General features: G+C 39.2%; 1 protein-coding gene across 1 annotated transcript; it reads left to right on the top strand.

Annotated features, from left to right (window-relative positions):
* The first annotated feature begins 8543 nt into the window (after positions 1–8543).
* On the top strand, positions 8544–20596 carry ZNF217 (zinc finger protein 217). The gene is made up of 5 exons (XM_010187638.1): positions 8544–9942; positions 12146–12271; positions 13146–14726; positions 18459–18587; positions 19889–20596. The coding sequence occupies exons 1-4, from the start codon at positions 8544–8546 to the stop codon at positions 18566–18568; spliced, it is 3216 nt and encodes a 1071-aa protein (XP_010185940.1). The 3' UTR covers positions 18569–18587; positions 19889–20596.
* Positions 20597–24523: the final 3927 nt, after the last annotated feature.

Consider the following 24523-nt stretch of genomic DNA (forward strand, 5'->3'; position numbering starts at 1 on the left):
TTTCACCTATGCTGCCTAAAGGGATGCAACTTGCCTATAATTGCAATGGAGGGACTCCCAGCTCTCAAGTAATAAGGAATTAAGCCTAATTTGGTAAACTCTGAATTTACCACTTCTTTGTAGTTGTGGCCACTGGAGAGACCTCACGTTCTTCTGCCAAGAAGTAAAGAAGTCAAACTTACTTTTAAGGTCTCTGAAAATATCATCTTTCAAATGAAAACTAAGGCTAAACATACAAGGCAGTCTATGTAAGGTGAGACTGACTCAACAATAAAAATGTATCACTCACTCCACCAAGAGAGTCTTTACCTGCTGTGGAGAGAACAATAAACTGTTTTGTCAGGTAAGGGGTCACTGCTAGTTTAAGTGCATGTAACTTCTTGATTTAATGAGGTTGCATCATCTTATAGCAGTGGTGAAATGTGTCCCAGACTTATTTTAAATAGGATCGCTCTTGTGTCTTTCAGCCTTCTACAACAGGTGTTGGCCACTTCATGTTGTCTAAAGTACACTAAGGTTGTATGGTTCCTGAGAAATTTTCTCCTAATCAGAGGAAAAAAAAAGGAAAAAAATCTGGCTGTTAGAGCTGTCCTTCTGAACTTTAAAAGTCAATACTTATTTGTAGCACTTCCTCCTTTAATGCCAAGAATTAGTCTCTTTTATATTTGCTCTTGCTCAGTGAAGGAGAAACATGTGCAAAATGATGCAAGCTTATATGTTCTCTGCTTTAAAGGGAATAATTACATCTCTTGATAGAAGAGGCATTCAGTTCACTGAGGAGACACATTCAGCTCATCCATCCTCTGCCAAAACACTGTTAGACATATAGCCTTAAAGAAAAAGGGACTCTACAGGAAAAGGTTTTTTAGAGAGAGGATATCCTTTGTTTCTATTAGTATAGCTGTCTGAAATGGGGGGAGGGACTTTTCCTAATATTGTTCATTATTAACTACTAGTTATTTTCCACTGGTGATTAAAATCCTGTTTGTGAGACTTCAGGGGGAAAATGACTTGCATGTAAGTCTGTCTTGTCTGACTACAAAAGAGCTTTCAACACAAGATCTTTCTGAAGTGTAAGCGGAGAAATGACCAGAAAGTAACATTCTCGTATTCTGGTGTATATGTCCCTGTTTCTTCAGTTCTGTGTTTGTGAATTGTCTCGGTATCATTGCATTGGAAAGCTCTGTGGTCTTGCTAGGAGGGACTGTAGCCAAGGAAAAAAGAGGCACCTCTCTCTTAGCATAAAAATATAAGCCATGAAAATCCCACCTAAGAGTTTAAGTTTAGGATAACTTTGAAAGCTTCAAGCCCGAAGGGTGAAGACTAAGAAGGGGACTTTGCAGATTTAGGGAGTGGAAATTCCAATTTGGGGTCATCTTTTATGTTCTCTTTTCAACCTGAACGTCTTCGTTTTGATCTTTCCTGCAACTGAAACAAACAACTCTCTTCCTCCCCTTCCTCCCCCTAAATCTCCATTTCCTTTAAAAGTACTCAAGTTAGTTCGTTATCTGACAGAGCTCTTAACAAACTTTTATTTAAAAACACTTCTATAGTTGAACATTTGGTACAAAAACATGCATGGGTGAGAAACAATGTTAGACGTTACTCGCGTGCTCCTCCATTAACAGCAGTGCACTGGGAAGTTGTGTTAAAATGATTTACTGTGAAGAGATAGAAGGGAGTAGCTCTTCCCTTCCCTAGAAAGCAATAGAATGCGCAGTAATGAAGAGCAAGGTATTGGCTTTGTGTAGTGTTATGAAGAAAAGCTGACTCTTCTGCTCTTCTGCAAAATAATGTTTTATCTGTGCTGACTTTTATAGCTTTCCAGTGCTTTAACTTAAGTCATAGGTAGATGGGTAGTTGTACTCTTTCAGAAATAAGGTCACAGTCTTTGCAGCAAATAGTGTGTCGTCTTCCCTAGGTTTAAAGGCCAGCCTTCCCTCAAACTGGGGTAGGGAAGAGATTTCTGTCCAATGCAGGAAAACACCTTTTTCGTGAGGTGTGATATGTATGCATTTCTTCTTAAATGGAGAAAGGAAGTTAGGTGGTTGCCATAAAAAAACCCTAATACCTGGAGAGACAAACTTGAAATTTCATGCTGTGGATGTTGGGAGATCTGACTGTTTTGAAGCAGTTGGTAACTTAGGACCTCACAATGACACTTTGCTTCACTTTCTGACTGAACGTAGGGGCCTGTGGAGGCCACAGCACACCTGTGCTGCTCGTACGGTGGAGCCATTGTCACTGATGGGTTCTACACACACAGCCTAGGACACTAGGGGTACTAGCTCAACTGCTTGGGGATGGTACTTCTGCTTAATACCCTGTGTGTGTACTAGGTGTGGTGCAACTGGTTTAACTTAGTGCAATGGTATATGTGTATATAAAAAAAAGTGGTGCTGTAAATAAGCTAAGTTCAGCCTTGGCCTAGGCTTTTATTTGAGATTTTGAAGTTGTATTTATTTATGTATGAGCTACTCTGCCTATGTTCAATAATATACCTGAATATAGATGCGCCCAGACAGAATAGATAATATCCACAAAGTAGTTTTAATTTTGATCTCAGTGAGGTAAAAGGTGCTGTTAACTGGTTAATTTTATTTGTGTTCATTAGATAGAACTGTAACAACTATTCTGGAAAAGCAAAACTTTTAGATTGAAATAAAAAAGGTGTTTAAATAACCTTTGTTTTCCAATAAGCAATCAGCTCTATAAAATCCATTTCATTAGCAATGCCGAAGAGCAGCAACCTGTTCTGAAGTATAGACATACCAAGAGAAAAGAATGTTTCATGTGAGATGACTCTTAATGTCCTGAAACATGAGGAAAACTGAAGATTTATTATTTTTTTTTTTTTTAAGAAGTGGAATTGAGTGTTACATGAAAGCTTCTCCAGGCAAATAGACACAGTCAAAACTAGGGTAGTTAATCTGCAGCAGCTGGCTCTTGGGTGGGTTTCTGAGTGTGGGTTTCTTGTTCTTTGCTGGCACTGGATCATGGATGACTCGAAACTTGTGGAACCTTAGCAGGATAGTGAAAGAAACTTCGGGCATCTGTTAAACGGTGATAGCTTTGCTGGCCTTGAATTTAAAGATCTGCTAGCAGTTTGTTGCGGTAGTTATGTCTGAGCACATCTCTTCTAGTACACAGAAAATCAACTTAGTATCATGTACATAGTGGTAGCTCTTCTAGTTTTTTCACTTCTGTTTTTAAGAAACTGTTGCAGCAATTAGATTAACTTCTGTAATTGTTCCAGCTTGCTTTTTACAGTTTTAGCAGTAGTTTTGCTAGCACAGAGTTAGCAATGTGTAGTTGTTTTTCCTGACACTAGCTATGCAGCTTTTGTTCCCAATGCTCTGTAGTGTTTAAAAAAGGGGAAATTAAATGGTTAGACTTTGCTGTTCTCTGAAAGGTGTGTCTAGAGTTGTTATTACATATTCATGAAAATTTTGAAATGCAGGAAGCAGAAATGCAATAAAATTACTACTGATAGGTCATTTCCCAAAGAAATCTTTGAGACTGTAAATATGTAGTCTTTGGTTGTGTAATTTAATGAAAAGAAATTAAACTTCTCTACAGGAACTTAATTAAAATTTTCTCTGCTTTAATAATACATTTATATGCAGCAGCTTTTTGGTGTGGTTCTTAGGTTGAGTGGAAAGTGCAATGAAAACAAGATGTTCTCATCTGTCCAGTTCAATCTTTATTTATATGTGTTTTGTGGTGTTTATAAATATAATGGATCTTGCTGCAAACCTGTTGAAATATTTGACTAAAGGCCATATAGCCAAATATGACTTGGTTGTGAGCTAAAGTTTGCAAAATGCTCAGATTCTGGACTGTTGGATGGATAAAGTACAATAAAAGTCATCCCACAGCTGAGGAGAATTTGCCACTTCTGGACAGTGCCACCCCAGGAAATAAATGTCCAGGTGTGCTGAGCAGGACGGGTTCCTCCTGACCTGCACATTCACCTCCAGGCAGCTGCAGCCACCACTTGGACTCTGGTGGGAGATACCCATTGACATCTACAAATGGATAAGGAAGTCAGAAGTCAAGATTTCTTGACTCAGTTTAATGTGAGGAGGGACAGTCATTCCTTTTCAACCTTGAGTTAGTCTGTGGGAAATGTATCACTTCTCAGCTATTGGAAGGAAGAATTTCCTGGTTTGTTCTGTTCCTTTACTCAGTATCTCTGACTGATACTGGTGTGTCCTATCTGTTCTTTTGTCTTCTGAAAGTGAAAGACAACAGAAGAAACCCCAGGTACTGCGTTTTTTTTGGTTGAGCTAACATGCAGACCTTCAGCCACAACTAGTTACGGTGCTCGTCAGAACTGTAGGTTGGCCACTTCCCCAAGAAAGCAATGGTACAGAATTAAGGCAACTCTTGAGAGTTTTGCTGCTCCCTACAGTGTTTTGAATAACAGGAAAGTAATTAACGTGCACTTTTGGTCCTTAAATACAAGGCATAATATTATCTTCACTAAGAAGAAAGGTTTTGTTAACAGTGGATAAAATCCTAGTGTAGATACTTGGTTTGTAGTTTTAGTATGTGTTAGCTTGTCTAAGCAGTATAAAATCATGTCTACTTGTAACACCTGTATACCTGATCAGTGAAGTGTGTAATCATCAGGTACAAAAATAAGACTAGAACTTTGTAGCTCACCTTCTGACTCTAGTAGTATTGGCCTTTTTATTCTCAGTTTAAATATAGTTCTGTCTAGTTGCATCTGCAGTTTTCTTCAGAAATGTTACCTGCAACTTTTTTTTAAGTCGATAGGTAGTATCTGCTGTATGTGATGGTATATCCCAGGCGATAGTTGCCTGAACTGCAAATAGGCATTTTGGATTCCTGAAACAGGAATATCTTGCTCTGCTTGGCAGTGTTGCCTAGAGGATGAGCTGTGGTCAGTTCTTCAAAAGTGTTCAGAGCCTCCTATTAAAGGCAGTGAAAGCTTGAACTGCATTCAGCTGCTAACATGGGTTGGTGGAGGTGTGTAGAGTGCTTTGAAGAGCCATCGAAGTCTTCAAAGGGCCTATTCAAACCTCTTGATACCCAATAAAATTTGGGTCCAAGCTCGTCTCGTGATCCATGTGTTAAAGTCGTGTGCTCTGTATTTATAAGTGCAGTTGTGAGGACAGGTTTAGTTTTGCAGACAGCAGACTGATGTCTGCTTTGATACATTTCAATGAGACGAGACTGAAACAGACCTGTTATCAAAGGGCTCACCAGAGAAAATGTTACTGATTGATTGAGGTGGATTTGTCACACAACAGTGACCAACACAAGGCCTTCCCTGTGCCTGTCCCTTAAATTCTAACAAAGATTGAAACATTTGTTTTTTACAAAATGTTTGTATTGTCCTAGGTTAGGTTTGACTAGAACTGTCTGTGGTGGACCCTGTCACAAGGATATCTCTTCTACCCTCATCTCATTTGAGCATTCTGCGGAGCATAGGGGACTAAGTGTGGATATCTGCTGGTTTTCACCTGTTTTCTCTTTGCAGTGACTTAATTCTTGTTGCTCTATTTTGTATGTGTTTTAATGCCACAAATTTGGAATCATAATAAAGCATAATTGGCTTTAGCCAACTAGCAAGGAAATAGTTGATGAATCTCAGCAATTCAGTACATGGAACTTTAGACACTCTGGCGTTTGGCTCTGACTTCCTACACCAGAGAGGCCTCTGGCCTTTTTTAGGACAATTCTTATACCTGTTACTGCAGAGCACTTACCTATGTCTCTGAGCATAAATGCATTAAATGCTTAAGTTAGTTGGGTTTTTTGTTTTTGTTTTTTTATGTTTGTTTGTTTGTTTGTTTTTGTTTGCCTGGATATTCATTATTGGTGTTTAGGAGTTTTTCAAAGTTTCTGTTCATTTTTGGTTTGCAAATAGGTTATTTTCAGGCAGGTAGTCACCATTTATGCACACGAGCTTTGCCACAGCATGTTACCCTGTTGTGTAAAAAAAAAAAAAAAACCAAAACAACAAACCTCTTAAAACTACAGTAGAAATAGAACAAAATGGCAAGTTGAAACATGAGGTAAAACATGGTAGCCAGTACCCTTTGATATGTTTTTCCTCATGTTTTACAGAAGGGAAAGCTTTTTGAATACTTCACCTTCAAACTTTTGTTATAGCTTCTTCACCTGTGTATAGGGAGTGAGTGAAAGCCAGAAAGGCAAAACTGAATGGGGAAGGTAGAAAGGCAAAAGCAAAGGCAGCAATAGAAGTCATTCAGAAATGACACACCATGGACTGAACCTGCCTGTTACAAAAGATTTTTGAGTCATTATATGAAGAGGAAGTGTTAATCATGGCAGTGATTAAAACTGAAAATGGGAATAAAGGGTGTAGTTAGAAAAGAGACTTTGGCTGCAGAAACTCCACCTTTTGTTGCTATCAACCTGTCAGTCAGTGGCTGATTCTCTCTTATGCGGTCTGCCTTACCCCCGAGATCTCTCCATTCATGTTTAACTTGGCATACGATGAGTTTTGGCCCAGTCCTGAAACAACTCATATTTAAAATGTTAGAAGCTTCTTGGTGTTAGGTCTGATTGTTGTCCAGACCTGGATTAGAGGACTGGGCAATGAATTCACTGAGCTCTGGAAAGGTGGAAAAAATGGAAGACAAACAACAGGCAACCACAATTTTACCCTGTATTGGTATTCTGGTGGTTTTGTTTATCCATCTTCATTAGGCTACAGGATCATCTTGTCTGTGTGGTGGTGGAAAAGGAGCTGCTAACCTTTCAAATTAAAACCAAAGTGTATTCTCAGGGTCAGGCTGTAGTGCAGTAAGTGGTTAAAATGTTTGAGATGTTGGACCTGTTAATCCTAGCAATGCGTTGTTGTGTTTCCTTTTCGAGATGGTTATCTTGCATGGGCTTGGCTGTTCTGTGGTAGGTAAAGGTATCCAGTATAGTTGAAGGCATCATATCAAACCTATAGGTATTTGCCTTTTCACTTTGGTTGATTAAAGGCCTGTCTCATGAACCTGCCATGGCTGTTACACACTGGTTCTGCCAGCAGGTGACCCCACAGGAGCGTTAGCTGCTCTTTGGCAGATGTTTCTGGGCCTCAGACTGTATAAACAGTTCAAGTTTTGGTGGCTGATTTCAGCTGAAATAATTTAAGATTTAATGGCTTAAGACCACCTTTTCCTGTCTGACTGGCACTGCTGATCAGAAAAGACTGGAGGAAGTGACCTCAGCTGTATAGAGTGCCATATCTTTACCTGCTACCACTATTTGTCATGGTAATCCCTGGAGCCTGAACTATTACAGGGTTGTGTTTGAATTGCTGCCCTGAATTTCCTAGCCCAAAGAATGGTGGCCATTAATTGCTGCTAACAGACATTATAACTCTTTCAGACTTAGAGATTTAAATTGCAGTGGTGATTAACTATATTATAACCCTTTTTAATCTTGTGTAATCTTAAACCTTCCCTTTGAGTATAATCAATAAAACACATTTTTTGTGTTCGAGAGAGAGTTTAGTTCAAATTTTGAGATGATCTAATTGTGCCAGCCCAAAATTGTCAGAGATTGTAAATCTGTGGATGACAGTAAAAAATTTGAGTACTTAATACAAAGATTAGTCCTGATGCTTCCTGTGCACCAGAACTAGGAAAGTTAATTCCAAGCTGTGTAGTCTTAAGAGAAAAAAACCAACCAACAAACCACAAACCAAGAACAGACTTTTGCGCTCAACAGCCTTTAAAGAACAAAAAAGTAAAGTTTTACTGTGCCCCTCTAAACAGTGGTTTCACAGTTTCAGGGAAGGGTTACTTTGGCTTGCTTCATTTGTGTTATGAGTTCACTAATTTATGTATTGAAATATGGTTTCAGCAGCTTTATATAACTAGATAAGAGTAGGTTTAGAATAGATAGTAGACAAAGAATTGCTTTTATATAGCAATCTTAATACAGAAGCCCAGCCAATGGGATACAGGGATGTTCAGGACCATACTATTTCATCTGTGGTGGGTAGAAAAGTGACTTCTAGCTGTCCTTCACTCACTGTTTATCAAAAGTATGCCTTCTGTGTTCAAGAGCATTCAATAGTTCTCTAGCCCTAGTGTTTTCATTATCTGGGAGACAGTAACTTTTCTTTTGAAAACTCTGACTATTTTGTCTTTTTTTCCAGGTGCTGGAGTTCTTTGTGGCACTGAACTTGTCCTTGAGTGTATTTTGTCCAATGCAACTATTTGAAATATTTGTACAAAAAAACTAAGTGCAACTGACTGTTTCTACTGACTTGAAAAGAAGAAATAGTTCCTCAAAAAACCTCATTCCGTCACTGAGAGAACCTGTGGATACACTTTCAGCAATGTGGGAACACAGATAAAAATGAAGAAGAAATAAGTTTTGGCTTGTGGAAGACAAACCTCTCTATTTCTGGCAGAGGTCTTGTAGCTTAGCAGACTTTTAAGCACATCTTGGAGAATGTTACAAGTGTCCTTACTGTGATCGCTGAGCATCCCCAAAGAACTGAATGTTACCTTAAAACACGAAATAGAAAACAGCAGGTACAAAACATGCCCACTCAGCCTCTCATGACATACATGGATGGGCCAGATGGAATAGCCAGTGCTGTTGGTGCACAGATGGAGAACAACGATGCCGCAATGACAATAAAAGGAACAAACACCATTTCGTACAAAAGCTTGCAAGAGAAGTTTCTCATGCAAGCTGAGGGATGCATGCCTCTGGACTGCATGTTTTGTGACGAGACTTTTAAACATCCCGAAGAGCTTGGTAAGCATGTTTTAACGCAGCATAGACCCACTCTTTGTGAACCAGCTGTCCTGCGTGTTGAAGCAGAGTATCTTAGTCCTCTAGATAAATGTCAAGCAAGAACAAATTTGCCTTCACCAAACAATGCAAAGGACAGTGAAGAACTTAGTTGTGAAGTTTGTGGACAAACATTTGATAAGGCTTTTGATGTTGAGGCACACATGAAGAAGCATAAAGATTCTTTCACATATTGGTGTAACGTATGTGGAAGAAGATTTAAGGAGCCGTGGTTCCTCAAAAATCACATGAGAACACATACTGGAAAGCCTGGTTCTAGAAACAGACACCAACAAAGTTCCGAAGGCCCCGTAACAATAAATGAGGTAGTGCAGGAGCATGTAACTGAAAATATAACGTCACCTTACAAAATGTGTATGGTTTGTGGTTTCCTATTTCACAATAAAGAGACTCTAATGGAGCACAGTAAAGTGCACACCAAAGAATCAGTACCTAGTGGTGAAAGCCCCCAGGTGACTGATGAACCTAATGCAGAGGAAACGTCTCAGAAAGAGGATTTTTTGCGATTGTTTAACTTAAGACCAACCTCGGGTCCAGAAAAGGACAAATCACAAAAACCTGCAAAATGGATACCAGAACTAGATCCTTTCAACACATATCAAGCGTGGCAGCTGGCTACCAAAGGTAAAATTGCAGTTCGCCGTGGTCACGTTAAAGAACCCGGGCAAGAAGGAAGTACAGACAATGATGATTCATGTTCTGAGAGAGAGGAACTCAGTGAAATTTGGAATGCAAATAAAGGTAGCCGGAATGAAACTACAGGGAAGTCAAAAGTAAATAAAAACAGCAGTTATACAGGGAATGGTAACTTATCTCAAGACAAACTGAAGCATCCCAGTGGTGAAGTGCCTTTTATGGAGATGGATTCTAAATTGTCCCAGAACAAAGAGAAACCAACGCACTGCTCAGAGTGTGGAAAAGCCTTCAGAACATACCACCAGCTGGTCCTTCATTCCAGAGTGCATAAGAGAGACAGGCGGACTGATGGAGACACTTCGGCTGCTTCAAGGACGTACTGTGGTGATATAATTGCAAGTCTGGATGAAAACGGAGCGGGAGAACGAATAGAAGTAGGCTCTGAAGATGGATCTGAAGACGGGCTTCCAGAAACGCTTAGTTTAGGTGAGTAACTTTTTGAGCATGTAAGTTTGAAACAGCTGTTACTGGAGTGTTTAGGAACTCTTTAGAGCCAAAGAATACATCTTGCCTTTCTCGGTTAGATTGCCAAAACTTGGCCAGAGAAATGAAATGTTATGGTGGGGAAAGAGAAAAAGAGACACAAAGAGAGGCTCTGACACTGCCATTTTGTGATCTTTAAAGTTGTGTTGGGCCATCTTGCAGTTACGATTTGGGTTACTGGAATAATTGAAATACTTTAAATAACATTCGGTCTAGGAAAAGTTACTGTTTACTTACCCCTTGTCTTCCTCTCTCTCTCACACCTGCAATAGCAAGATTCTTACTTAAAAGCATCCAGTAAAACTTGCATATTGCTGCTTGTCCAGCAAGTGTTTTCACAAGTAGTATTTCTGAAGAAACCGTTGCAGTTTGACTTTTTTCCCTGCATCTTGAAAGAGCGAGCAGCAAACATCCAGTGCTCAATATGAGCAGCTGTAAAGTAAGGAATAATTCCAACCTTTTTCTGTCAAACTGCAGGTTATGTGTCTCTTTTGAGCAGTAGGTAACTCGAAAGCCTGAATGTCAGAACCTGCAAATTAAAATTAGTTGCTTAAGGATATGCATGCAGGCTATTAATATGTGGACATCATGTATGTAGGAGAGGTATATATTTAACTCCTCTTCCTTGCTAACAGTTCTGTTTGACAGAGTATATGGGCTCAGTCTGTATGTTACCCAGGCTTAATTCTACATCTCAATGTGTCTTAGACAAACAAGTGATGCTGAATGATTCCTTAATTAGAAAAGATTGCATGTCTGGGGACAAGAAGGAGTAGTGAAAAATCTTGTAGCTGATCTAGCACTCCTGTGTGTGACATGCTTTGAGTCTGCATTTAAAGAGCAGACACGTGCGTAATCTCAAGAAAAGACACAACGTACAGAATGTCCTGGCATACACGCCTGACTTTTCCATTTCTGGTAATGTGCAGCCCTTTATTTTGCCTCCAGTAACAAAGGAATGAAATTATTACCTAATGTTAACTTGCTTGTTTTGTTTCTCAGTGTCTTATCCTGAACTACAACAGCTCTCATAGTGAGATGCTGAGTCACGCTTATTGAGACAGGAGCTGTTTGTTTAAAACAGCCATGGCTTGCTTGAGCCATACTTTGGCCATACTTTGCGTTTCCAGTGTAGAAGCTTTCCAGCACACAGGAACTTCAGAGGACTGTTTTAAGCTATCTGTTATGTATCTAACATCTTAGTCAAGCAAAACATCTCCTTCCTTCTCTTCCCACTGTAGCTTTCTGGTCAGCTCTAACTTGGATATTTTACTGAAGTTGTCTTGATGGTTTTTAGAATTCAAACTGCTGAAGTCCCGTTGATTTGAATGGTGTATTGTGTGTCAGCTCTCTCCGCTTTCTTGTTGGACATTGTGCTGTACTTGCCGCCCTCCAGTGGTAACTGCTGCTGCCTACACTTGAGTGGAACCGTTTTTAATGTGTGCATTTGTTCCTTGAATACGTGTTTCACAGCGTAGCAACCCCTGTCACTTTCCAGCTCCAGTATTTGTCAAAGCTTAAGCATTAATGCTTCCAGTGACAGAAGATGACTCATTAAATCTAAAGATGTTGTTATACAGGCACGACACGCCATTGATTAGCACAGAAGTTATTATAATATTACAATTAATAAGAAATTCCATCTTCCTCCCCACCTTTCCTCCCCAAAACACCTTCTTGTGCTTTACCATGATGCACAGAGCAGGTTTACAGTCTGAATCATCGTGCCCATGCTTACTAATTGAAGTATTCCCTTTAATAAAAAAATGCGGTTTATAACCTGTATGAATTTTTTAGATGGGCCGTTCTCCATCAAGTTCCTATAGGTCAGTCATGACAAGTTTGGTTTTTTTTTTACTTCTTTGAGACCTAGTTCTGCATCTTGTTTGTTCTCTGGGGCTTTTTCGTTTCAGTCACTAACCGCAGTGTTACTTGACACAGATAGAAACCTTTTTAACTCCTTTGCTCTTTGATTGCGAAGTGTGCAGCAGCACAGAACAAAAGGAGCTTGCAGGCTGTAGAAGCTGACAACAGTTCATCATTCTGTATTTTTCTTTAAAAAAAGTTAAGATAGTTACTTATAGTTTTAAATGAGACTCCAAATTTGCATTTGCTCTTCATAACATAGCTATATTTTCTCCCAAAGATAAAAATGAACATGGTTTGGAAAGAGCAAAAGTTAAAAACCTTGGAGCCTCCAGAGAATGCAGCTATTGTGGAAAGTATTTTCGCTCAAATTATTACCTCAATATTCATCTCAGAACTCATACAGGTAAATGGGCTTCACCTTTGTGGGAGGGGAAGGAAGTCTGCTGAGTCCAGCTAGATGGAGTGTTTGGTTTTGCTTAAGAAAAACAAAAATAGTCTTCAAAATTATTAATTAAAAAAAAAATCCAATTAAAAATACTCAGAGGGAATTCATTATTTACATAAGCGTAAATCTTTTTGAATAGGGCTAATTACATTAAGTACTGTTAAGGCTACAGTATATTTTAAACTTTTAATTCTTTCTGCTTTTAGCAGTCTAGCAAAAAGTGGGTGGTTGGTGTGGGGGTTTTTTTGTTTGTTTTGTTCTGTGGGGTTTTTTTGCTTTTGTTTTTTTTTTTTTGTTTTAAAAAAAGCCTATTTCCCAGATACTGAGTTGATCATCTGCCAATTGCTGCTACCTGGGAAAAAGCTGTGTCTATTTTTGAGATCAACTTTTTGTTTTTCATAGCCAGGCAAGCTCTATCTACTTCTGTTAATGTATGTCCCTGTTTCTTTTGAAACAGCTCTATTTATAGATGAACTGCAACATTTGTGTTGTTGAATAGCATACTTGTGGTATGATCAAGGGCTACAAATTTTTGGAGCTGACCCACAGCTATACTTCTTGCTTATCTCTGCCAAACGTATTGTCAGCTACCATCTCTGTACATAGCCAATGTGTGGAAAATCTTCATCGTAGCCAGAAGATGTCACTGTAGTTAGTAAAAGCAGTAAGATGTAGTTGTTGAAATGATTTAGACGAGTTTAAAAAACACGAGCATGTAGAAGGGGTAAAGAAGTCTATTTTACTGTTTTGCAGTTTGTTATTCCCTTGCCTTTAATTGTATTCAAGACTTCAAATTGTATCAAACTTATTTACTGATAAAACTGTGTTTCAGGTGAAAAACCGTACAAATGTGAATTCTGTGAGTACGCAGCAGCACAGAAAACTTCACTGAGGTATCATTTAGAGAGGCATCACAAGGACAAGCAAGCTGATAGTGCAGCAGATGTGAAAAGTGACAGCAAAGTTTCATTACAGAGTCGGGAGATGGAGCTCTTGCTGGCTGCCAATGGTGCTCAAGAAACCAAAAATTTGAAGAGGCTTTTTGATCGTGCCAAAGATGCTAAGGACTACCCACCTGCCAAGCAGCAAAAGGAAGCTCTGTCCTTCAACAATGCAATAGGCAGCGCAGTCCTTTTAAAAGTGAAAAATAATTCTAGGGAATTGAACAAAGGCTCTGTTTGTAACAATTCGAATAAAATACACGAGAGCGTGCCCACTCCTTACCTGGAAAAACTAAAGGCTGAGAAGGAAACAAAGGAAGCTCAGCCCAGTGTTCCTCATAAAAGAAAGAGAAAGACTTCTGTGGCATCAGAGGGAGATGACGTCCAGTATGTTTGTGCTTTAAAGGATGGAAAAATTGTGAACGATGTGCGAGAGTGCACTGAAAACTACAAACACAAACCTATGGTGGACTCTCAAGTAAAGCCTTTGAACTTATCTACTGGGGCTTCACAAGACTGTTTAGTGGTTTCAACTAAAGGCCTCCTAGCACCCAGCACCTGCCCATTTTGTCCTTACAGAACATTTTACCCAGAAGTCCTAATGATGCACCAGAGGCTGATACACAAATACAACCCTGACACTGTTAACAAAAATGGCTGTAGAAGCAAGGCTCTAGCTAAATCCAGGCGCACTGGATGCCCTCCAGCTCTGCTTGGTAAAGATGTGCTTCCTCTGCCTTTTATATCTAATAAAAATAAGGCTTCTCCATCTACACAGCAAAAACTGTTGCCAACGGGAAAAGCTAAACAAAGTCACCTTCCACAAGTTCCTCTCTTTTCAGCGACTGACTCGAGCAGCACAGCCCCAAGTAACCTCAAGTTTCATAAACAGCAAAGTAATGTTGGAGCTCAGGCAAATAACTTTAGACACCCTCAGCAAGAAATGCACTCCAGTTCCAGTATCTCTCCAGTATTGGACAGAGTAAAAAGATCTGAATCGAAAGTTCCGAATGTCCCAGTGTCTCAATCTGGCCTAGTAAGCAGCAGTACAACTGGGGCTCTCGACTCTCATCTAAATGAACCTGCCTGGTCTTACCATCTAGGAAGCGGCGATGTTTGTAGTAAATCTGTGAGCAATGTAAATCTAGACTATGGTGAAACATCTTCTAAACGAATGAAACCTAATCTGTTACCTATTGAACATATTGACTCTCCAATGGCTAATTACAGAAGATATGAAATGAGCAGATTTCGTGTTGCAAACAGATATGCAAATCTGCTACCTCAGGAATGTTCTCGCACCAAACCTGCATCCTCTGTTTTGCCAACCAAACAAGGGCTTCTGAATTCAGATGATGTGGATCCTCCTAATGTATTGACTGTTCTCAAACCTTACGAGCCATATAGCTCTGGATCACTTTACAGTTCTGGTGGATCTAGCAATGGCCAAGTAACCAGCTCTACAGAAGAAGGTACTGTATATCCTTCCTACTTAAATGTTTTACATTGTTACAAAGGAAGGCGAATGAAATATAAATAAGTGCGTACCCACCTTGAAACAGAGAAAATTAAATTATACTTAGCGTTTTGCCAAGTCCAGTCAGTGCTTGGATTTTGAATTTAAAATCCAGGTTCAGCAAACTTCTGGCTTGTGCAATTAGGCATGGAAGGTCTGAATTTTAAAGAGGGATTTAAAGTTCCTCAAGTTCCTTCCTCCTCCCTGCCATGGGTCTCTGATAGCAAACATGTATTGTTTGCTTGCCAGAGCACTCCAGACATGCTAACTAATCCAGGATATGGAATGAGCCTTTCTGCTTAATATGCAAGAAGTCTTGGACCATCTGGAACATGAATAAAACCTCTTACCAAACGAAAAAAAAAAAGCTATCAAGGGCAATTATTCCCTTTAGTTGTAGAAAATGATGTATTACAAATCATAAAGCTATGATTTAAATCTTATATCTCTGTTCTTCCAATGACTATTTATAAAGGTTAGGTTTTAGTAGGAACAGAATACTTTGTTAAATCAAGACAAATGTATCTGTTATTCTAATTATGGTGTTTCATTGCACTAAGTAGTAGTGCTTTGTGGAAAAATCTGGGCCTAGCAGAGATAAAATGTTTTCTGATGTATTTGGAAAACTTGGGTACTTTTAGGAAATACAGGCTTTTTGTGTGTTGTTCCTAGTCCACATTTTCAAAACTTAGTAGGAGGCCAAGACTAAAAGGTGCTAGGTGATATTTAATCAGTTGTCTGACTGTTTGTAGAAATTGTATTTATGACTTTGAGCTGAGGTCAGTACGGACTTAGCTACAAATACAGGACTTTGAATTCTGAAATTAAGATCCTATTATAAAAATGAGTAGTGTGTGCATGGGCGTGCTGTGTAGTTGCTAAGTTCTTAAAGTCTGGAAGCAGTAGGATTATTCCTCTGAAGTGGTCTGGGTTCATAACAAGCAGGAATACTTACCTTAGGTCAGAGCAAACTGCAAAATACTAAAACTGCATTTAGTTATGTGGAAAAAAAAGTATTTGCTGACTCTGTTCTGTTTTTGTTTGCTTGTTTTAAGGTTGTGGGCTTCAGGAATATTTAGACTTCCTAGTGGGTTATGGAAGGATGAGGGAAAGTGTTACAGTCTGTTTCCAGTCTCGGTAGGGAGTGGATAAAGGAAGAGCCAGCATCACAGCTCTGACTCACTGAAGTGGTTGTGAAATGGAGTTAATTCCTAGTTTCGTGAAGAGCATTGTCTGTGTACCATGAACTGCACTGTGAATTGCTGTGAGGAATGTAAAATGGGCACTAGGTTATGCGCAGAATGCGGAGGGACAGGCAGAAAGACAAATGCTGTTGCTGTCTTTTGATTCCTAGTGGTCTGAGAGAATGAAATACATACAGGTTTTTTTTCTGAGCTCAGAAGGCATTCATGCAATTGTGAAATTTACAGCGCTTTGTAAGACCTTTTTTAATTTCCTTTTAAAAAATAAATAATGGCTGATAGCAGCTAAGAGCTAAATGTGTGATCTCAGCACTTGGTGGAGGACATGACTGTGCTGAAGGACTAAACCATGTTAATTTGCACTAACTGACAGAGCAGGTAGAACGCTCAAGATTTTGAGGGAATGTTCTTGATGTTGTATAAAACTATTAATTTTAATGAAAGCAGGAAGGGGAAAGTTAGAAAGTCTTCCAGCTTCAAGCAGCTGGAGAAGAGTAGTCTGTACCCTGAGGACGAGATGGTGGGCAGTGTCTTGCTCCTTTCCAGCACAGCTGTATGTTGGGGATAGGGAAACTCTCTTTTGCCAGTAGTCTCAGTGAGGTTCGCCTGCTGAAGTAGCAGTTGATGCAATCCTATTTTTAAACAATGACTTCAGCATTGGAATCCACCTTGTTCTTCTTTTGAAAGCTCCACCTGTCTGCCAGAAAAATCTGTGGTAGGCTTTTCTTCCTCTTTGGTACAAGCCTGGAGACAGGAGCTCTCTACTGTTTCTTGTTTAGAGCTCTCAAAACTAGGGCTGCAACTAATTTGGTGGTATTGTTGTCATGGAAATAAAGATTTCATTGTTTGTTACACCGTGCTGTCTCAGGGCAAGAAAAGCAACTTTTTATGGCTGCTACCTACATTGGAAAGACTTGTGAAACAAGACCCCCTCTGTGGGTTTTCTTAGCAACGTCAATAAAAGCCCCATGCAATAAAATGTAGGCTTTTTAGGCTAATCTCCTAATTTTCCAACCATTCTGTTCAGAGGTACCCAACCCAAACCCTGATGGTTGTTTGAGAGGGTGGAGGGCAGCAGACAGGCAAACTTCTCATAATTGAAGTTTTAATGTGGGTGGAGACAGCGAAGATGAAAGTTTCAGCAAACTCTGTTTTTGTTAAAAAGCTGAAGTACAGCTGTTTGTCTGAGACCTGCAGCTCCTCAGAGATGTGTTTTGTAAGATATCGTATGCAAAGTACTGCAGGTGTAGACCTGCAGCTTTCTGCAGTCTTTTTACTGAACTCTGGTGATATTATAAAACATGATGTCAAACCCTTTTGTAAGGGCCTGTGTGCCTCTTGGCAACATTATTTAGGTCCTGTGAACATGTTATGTCGCATGTTAAATGCTGGATCAAGTTGTCATGAGAATATGTTCCACTTGGCAAACTTGATTAAAGCATGATGCCTTCCCTTATTGCTTGTAAGCTCTGCCATTCTGCCTTGCCCTGAAGAGACAGAAACATTCTGAAACCACTCAGTTTGTGTTATTTTCAAATTAGTTGCCTTTGCGATGGCAACATGCTATCAAGGATAACCTGTTGGCTGATTGATCTGGCAGAGGCTGCAAATTAAAGACAATTGCTCATGACACACTCCAATGGCTTTGTAGATTCTGTTGAAATATTAATTTAGCTTTGCCATTTTAATTTAATTAAAGCTTGCTAGTTTTTTTCAATGCTGCATTTAAAGCTTTCATGGAATACGGATGGTAGTTGGGCTTTTTGTATCCTTTGGGAGTAATGATTCTTGACTTTTTTCCTCAATTTTATGAAGTGTTTCTGACTGTTTGCTTAAGCTAATAAGACTTTAATACGGAAGAGGCATTGATTTCACATATATAAATCTGAATTAATGGTCTCAGATAAACATGAAATTACCTGTATACTAGACTGAAAATTGCTTAACAAAGGTCTTCAAGTAAATATATATTAACACTCTCTAAAGTGTCACAATTGCCATATAATCTGTGATGGCTATAATGCAATATACCTGGTTTTCCTCTCAAATACTGATATGACAAAATGCAGTTTTCAAACATACAGAAAGTGGATATGTGGGCATTGTGCTATAGAATGTACTGCAGTGCTTGAACCTTCTTAAAATGAAGCCTGATGTGCAATGAGTTAAGCAAAGATGTTTCTTTCTTGCAAATAAAATAAACAAAATCTGGAGAGATGGACATCACGTCCATCTTGTGTATACAACTTGGAACAAAGTTGTTAAATTAATATTTGTCATTCTTTCTATATTTGCTATGGATACTGAATTTCGCATAATCCCCTAATAGGACTAGGGATATCCTGTCTTGGGCCATGTTTGTGAGATGATTTGTGGTAGCACCTGTGGTATTCTGGGATTTGGTTGCTAGCACAGACCTGCTCACATGTCTGACCACCTAGATTAGCAGGAAATAATGCTAACTCCTCTAAATTTATTTTTGTCAGGAAAGAGATCAGTGTCATACCAACACTTACCGAGCAGCGTGCTACAAAAGCGAAGTTATGAGAGCTTCATCGGTAATGCACGCTTTCGACCAAGTGACAAGACGACTTAAACATTTACTTCAAGAAATGGTAAACAAACCTTTTGAACTAACTGTTACTTAAATGTTGCCTTGTGTACTCATAACATCAAAGGTTGTTGCACAGTGTGATGAGAGGTTATGAAAGTCTGAACCAGAAGAGCTGAAAATACAAACCCCCTCTCTCTATGAAGTAAGGCAAATACTGGTGTAGCAGCATCGGTTATTTTGAATAGTGGTAATGTCCTGCAAAAAATTGCATTGATGTTCCTTTCCTAAAAGAAATGGATAACAATATATAATAATATATATTAATTAGTTACAATACCAGTGAGAAAGGTTCAGTGAAAGGGCTTTCCCCTTAAGTCAGTACATAGGGGTGGGGAAACATCATGTGGAGAACTGGAAATGAGAGGAAGCGCCTGTTACTACAGGCCATGAATCCTGTGAGAGGTTCTGTTGGTTAAGTCCTTCCTGAAAATGTGGACATTACTCATTTTACAACTTCTGAAGATTGTGAGGATTGCCTCAAACAAGAAGACTTTTTGGTGGATTATTTCATAGGGAAGTGAGGGTTTCCCGATAGCTCCTTGACAGGTTATCTTTATGTACTGGAGAGGTTGTTCCAAATAGTTTTTCCTTTGTTTGACTGAGGGGTGGGTGTAGCCTCTCAGGGAAACAGGCCAAGTGAAAAGAATTAGCCTGGCATTCTCAATTCCCGTGCTTCATCTCTTCAGTCCTATAGCTGTATCTCAGAATTTAACAACTCCATTGTGTTTGCAACATCCTTAGCTGCTAAGGAGATAAGTACTCTGTAAAACTATAAATAAATATGCCCAACTATAAATAAATATGCCCGTATGCTTTTTTCAAACCCAGAGCTACAGATAATTTTCTTCATTCAAGTTTAAGGCGATATGTCTTGAATGCTGTAGCACCGGGACCAGCATGCACTATTTTATGGAAGATTTTACATATCTGGGGAGCAGAGCAATCTTGCATCTAGTTGACAGCTTTTAAAATACTTTATTTCTTGATACTCTTATCTCATTGCTTTTGTTGTCCCCCTACTAAGCATATTTTTGTCTAGTTCTACTTTTTAAAGCTGAGTCAATTGCCTGCTTGTATTTCGGCTTGGGGATTGAGTATGTTCAAAAGTAGGCTTGATTGCCAACTTCTATTTGTCAAATAGAAGGCACAGACCTTGTACGGCAATATAAAATTCTAGATACACTTATGCAAGGCTGTGGAATAAATTCCCTTTGCTTTAAATATACTCCTCATAACAAAAACTGTATTGTACTATTTTTTGTAGTTGTTTCCCACAAAACTCTTTTTTCTGTTTTCCCCTAGGTCTACGGACACAAGTGCATGTTCTATGGAGTTATACCTGCAGTTCATCCCTCGAGGAAAAACGAATAGTGAAAGCTACTGAACTAAGCTGTGATTGTACTATATATAGAAACACTACAGTTTTATAATACTGGTTCTGTTAACTTGTTGTACCAAATAGCCATAAAAAATAGTCTAAACAGTTGGGTTATGAAGTTGTGTGGAGAATGTATATCTTGACATTGACTTTTGAGTATTTCTCGTTAGAATTAATTGACCAAATATTAGGTAGGAATTATATTTTTACATACTTGAGCGCTGCTGAAGAGTTTCTCTTTGAAAGAATATATAATCGTTGCACCTCAGGTAAACTGTTATTGCTGATGTTGAAATCCTGTTGGCTTAATTTTTCTTTTTCGTAAAGGTGAAAGTTTCTCATCTGTTTTTTCTGTTGAACTATGTTAGTTTTTTAAAACAACTTCCCAATAAACTGTCTGAAACTGTCCAGTTAATAAATGTTGTGAAGTTCAAAGCAATGGTGCTGATATTACGCTGATCTGCCTTGTATATGTTTGGGCCGTAGTGTGTTGGAGGGATCTGTTCGCTGGAGTTGTTTCCAGCATATTTTTAAATGCAATGATGAGGCAATACTTGACATTTGGATTTCAGTATGGTGTTCCTGAAATATGGGTGGATTCTTCTCTTGGCATTGGTTGCTGTTCTTCAGAGGAGCCTCTTAAACATCTCTACCAACATGCAAACTTTTACAGCAGAAAATACCTAGGACTCGTATGAGAAACAATACTAATCTAAATGTCTCCAATGTTTAGTTTTGTACTAAACTCAATGCAGTTGCATTTAGAGGAAAACTACTTTGCACCTTTGTCCAAACTGTAACATCACAAACAGACTTGCAATACAGACGTGGGATCTGCAGACTTCAAAAGGGATGTGGCTATGGTGTAGCCTGCTTGACTGTGCTTGGAAGCTTCTTGACGTCGAGTTTTAGCATCTACTGGGTGTTTGAAATAACCTCTTAATGGGAGAATATCTCCTTTTATTTTTTGTGAAGACAACAAGAGTTTTTTCTAATGCACGTGCAGTTTAATTTTTGTAAAGGGAAGATGGCCAGTTACCAGCCAGTAAGGCAGAATTGTGGCATATTTTGACTTGTGTTCCTAGTTGCTTCTCATAAAGCCTGTAGTTAAGAGTTAATTTCTTCTGTACCTGGCTTTGACTTCCATATATTTTAGTAAAAAAAAAAAAAAGAAAAAAAAAAAAGAAAAAAAAGAAAAATTTTGCACTGTTCATTTTTCTCTCTTCCCTCACACAGCAAGTGTAAAATAGCAAAACCTAGAAACTCTTGTTTTTTCATTATGCAACTTGAGATGTTCCAGTTGTATGTCTTAGTTCCTGTATATGGGACCTATTTTTAATGTCTCTGTAAACTGGCGATGTAATGAAGTGCTGTGTATCAGGAAATTGTACACTATTTACCTTTTTTCCTGTTCATAAGCTGAGCCATATGTATATAATCTAGATTTTTGTTTTCCTAGTTTTGCACTTTTATAGCCTATTTTTTGACGATGAATTCACTTGGAAAATGGTTAATCTATTTTTTTGCGTGATCTTTCAATAAGTCTTATAGAATGCATGCTGTAACTATCAACTGTGTACCTTACGGGGTTGTGTGACTAAAATGCACAGGGCTGGTTTTTAAAGATGTTTCAACAAAGAGACCTAAGACTTGTTTTCCATCTCCCTTCCTGCTGGTACAGTTTTCCTCAAGACTTTTTTTTGGTAGGTGTCTTGGGGTTGGAATGGAAAAATGGACATGAAGACTCATTTCATGGCAGCACAGCCCTGTACTTCAGAATACACTTTGCCCATCAGTATTAACTATTGGGATACTACTGGTTTTGTATGTTTCTTTGGAAATAACAGTGCATATATAGAGGTACAAATCGTTGATTTTTTTTTTTTTCATTTATGTATTTATTTCATTCCATTTTGTTTTATTTTAATTGTTGAAGCCGGAAGTTGTCAAGCAGTGAGCACACATCACTCATTTAATTTATGAAGTATTTCACTTTAGTTGAGTATATTATTACTTGTGGATGTAAATATAGACTTGGTGTTTTGCAAAACTCGTTTCTGTGTCTTGCTTTTAAAGCTCAAAATGAGTGGCCTGGAATTTCATATTCACTTGACCTTTCATCATATTCACACTGCCAATAAGCAAAACCAAATTTGTGCCCTCTTCAGGTTGCTTACATCAAAATACTGATTCAGTTCCCAGAAAATCCATCTGTGAGGCTGTAGGGGAAAACTCTTAAAATAATGAAGAAACCTGTTGGTTTCTTTCCTTTCAGTTATTTTCCTTCAAGAAAGAAAGTTTAGTTATTGGGGTAATAAGAAATTATTAGGAGAGCAAGGATTTTTTTTTTTTGGTGAGGCTTCAGAATAAATCTGAGCTGAAACTGTTCTGAAAAATTTCTAGGTCTTGATATGTTCTGGGAACTCGAGTGCAGTGTCAGACCTCACCAACGCCTCTGACCATATCCCAGAACTAAAGTTTGGGCTTGGAAGACTGCTAGAAAATACCTGTCAAAGGCAACTCGGCCTTCAGAGAAAGGGACCCCATCAGATGTGATCCTCAGTGTAAGTCAACTGCATTTAAGGGCATTTACATGAGTGACCAAAGCCTCGTTGACTTCACAGGTTAAGCTGTTGATCCGTGTGCTAGGCTGGCACTTGTTGCCATGATAAGGTTTGTAGAAGTAGGTGAGACCAGTTTCTTGACTTAAATGAAGCTTTTCTCCTGCCCAACAGCGCTGCTTTTAAAGTGGGAGCTTAGGAACAAGATGATGGGATGTGTGGATCTGGCGCTCGCTCCGCAAACAGTGAGTTCTTACAGTGCCTGTGGTGCACAAGTGAGGGGTCTTGGAGCCTTGCTACTGAAGATGTTCAGCTGGGCTCAGGGCAGCATAATTGCACAGAATTTTTGTGCAGTGCTGAATGACAGCATGGCAGACAGGATGCAAGAAATAAGTGTGAGCTTTGCAAATCATCTTTGCTGTCAAACATGGTTTTCCTTTGGTGCCACCTCGGAGCACTAAGGGTCCTTCTTTTCACCATTAATCTGGATTAGCTAGATTGACTTAGACAATAGCCGTGTATTTGAGTGACTGTAGGTATCATATTTGGATGCCTACACTGCCATACCAATTTGTGAGCTATGCAAGCTGTCAAATCAAAAGTCAAAGAACAATCTCACTGATAGAGAGGTGCTAAAGGTACAAGACCAGTACAAGGATATTCAACTGAAGATTGAGGAGTCTTTCTGACTTCAAGTCTCTTGCATCTTCAAACAGCATGAGACTCTGGAGCTGTCTTTTTAAAGTGTGGCCGTGTCTGTTTTGTCATAGAATTTGTTTCTCAGTTGTGAACTACATTAATACTGCTAAAACTCTTTTCCCCACTATTCCGTTGTTATTCCTAGCCTAAGCTGGTTAATTGAAAGGTTGAGACTTTCTTTGGGTTGAAGGCCAAAACAAAAAAAGAAATAATAGAATCAAAGAATGGTTTGGGTTGGGAGGGACCTTAAAGCTCATCCAGTCCAACCCCTGCCATGGGCAGGGACACCTGCCACCAGACCAGGTTGCTCAAAGCCCCATCCAACCTGGCCTTGAACACCTCTAGGGAAGGGGCATCCACAGCTTTCCTGGGCAACCTGTGCCAGTGTCTCACCACCCTCACAGTAAAGAGTCTAAATCTCCCCTCTTCCAGTTTAAAACCGCCCCCCCCTTGTTCTGTTGCTACCTGCCCTTGTAAAAAGTCCCTTCCTAGCTTTCCTGTAGGACCCCTTCAGGAACTGGAAGGCTGCAATAAGGTTCCCCCGGAGCCAGCAAATAAATCTGTGTTTTTCACTGTTGGTGTTGATAAAGCTGCTCTGGCTGAGGGGCTGGTGAGATGTGCTCCTGACTCAATGGTCTGCTATGGTTCCCACCGCCCTGATGCCAATGAAGCCCGGTGGTGACTGGTTTGCACAACAATCTGCAGAGTGCCAGGTTCTGCTTGTTGCCCCCAAGCAAGTTATCAGGGGACTTCAAGTGCACTGGAAGGCACAACTAAAATAGTGTTTCTGTACAGTGACTGTAACTGTTCAGAGTAGCATTATAAACACTCGTTTGAGGGATCGTCCTATGCTTTTAATGAATCGCTAGTTAAGATACATAGTTGGACTACGGTATGTCTGGAAATTAAGCAGCAGCACTCGTTTTCTCTTACAAGGAAGATCTAACATTAAATCACAAACCAGTTTCTTCTTCCCGTTTGTGAAAGAGGAAAATATGCATGTGCGTTACTGAGCAGATTTCTCTGTTCATTTGCACACACTTAAGAAAAGTGCATTTAATTAGGATTAGCAAGTCTCTAAATTGCAGATGGTTCTCAGGGGAAAAAATAGTTATGAGTGCATTCATTACATTAAAATCAGTACATTTAATTCAATTTCATCTTAATATTAATTCATAGCATCTAAAGTAGTAGTTCCTACAGAAGCTATTCATATGACTTGGGCTTACTGGGGAAAATGAGATCTAGCATTTCCAAACATGCTGCAGCATGATTACCGTGTGTAATTATGCAGATTGA

Source organism: Mesitornis unicolor, unplaced genomic scaffold (assembly GCF_000695765.1).
Source record: "Mesitornis unicolor isolate BGI_N332 unplaced genomic scaffold, ASM69576v1 scaffold45806, whole genome shotgun sequence".
NCBI classification, from domain to species: domain Eukaryota; kingdom Metazoa; phylum Chordata; class Aves; order Mesitornithiformes; family Mesitornithidae; genus Mesitornis; species Mesitornis unicolor.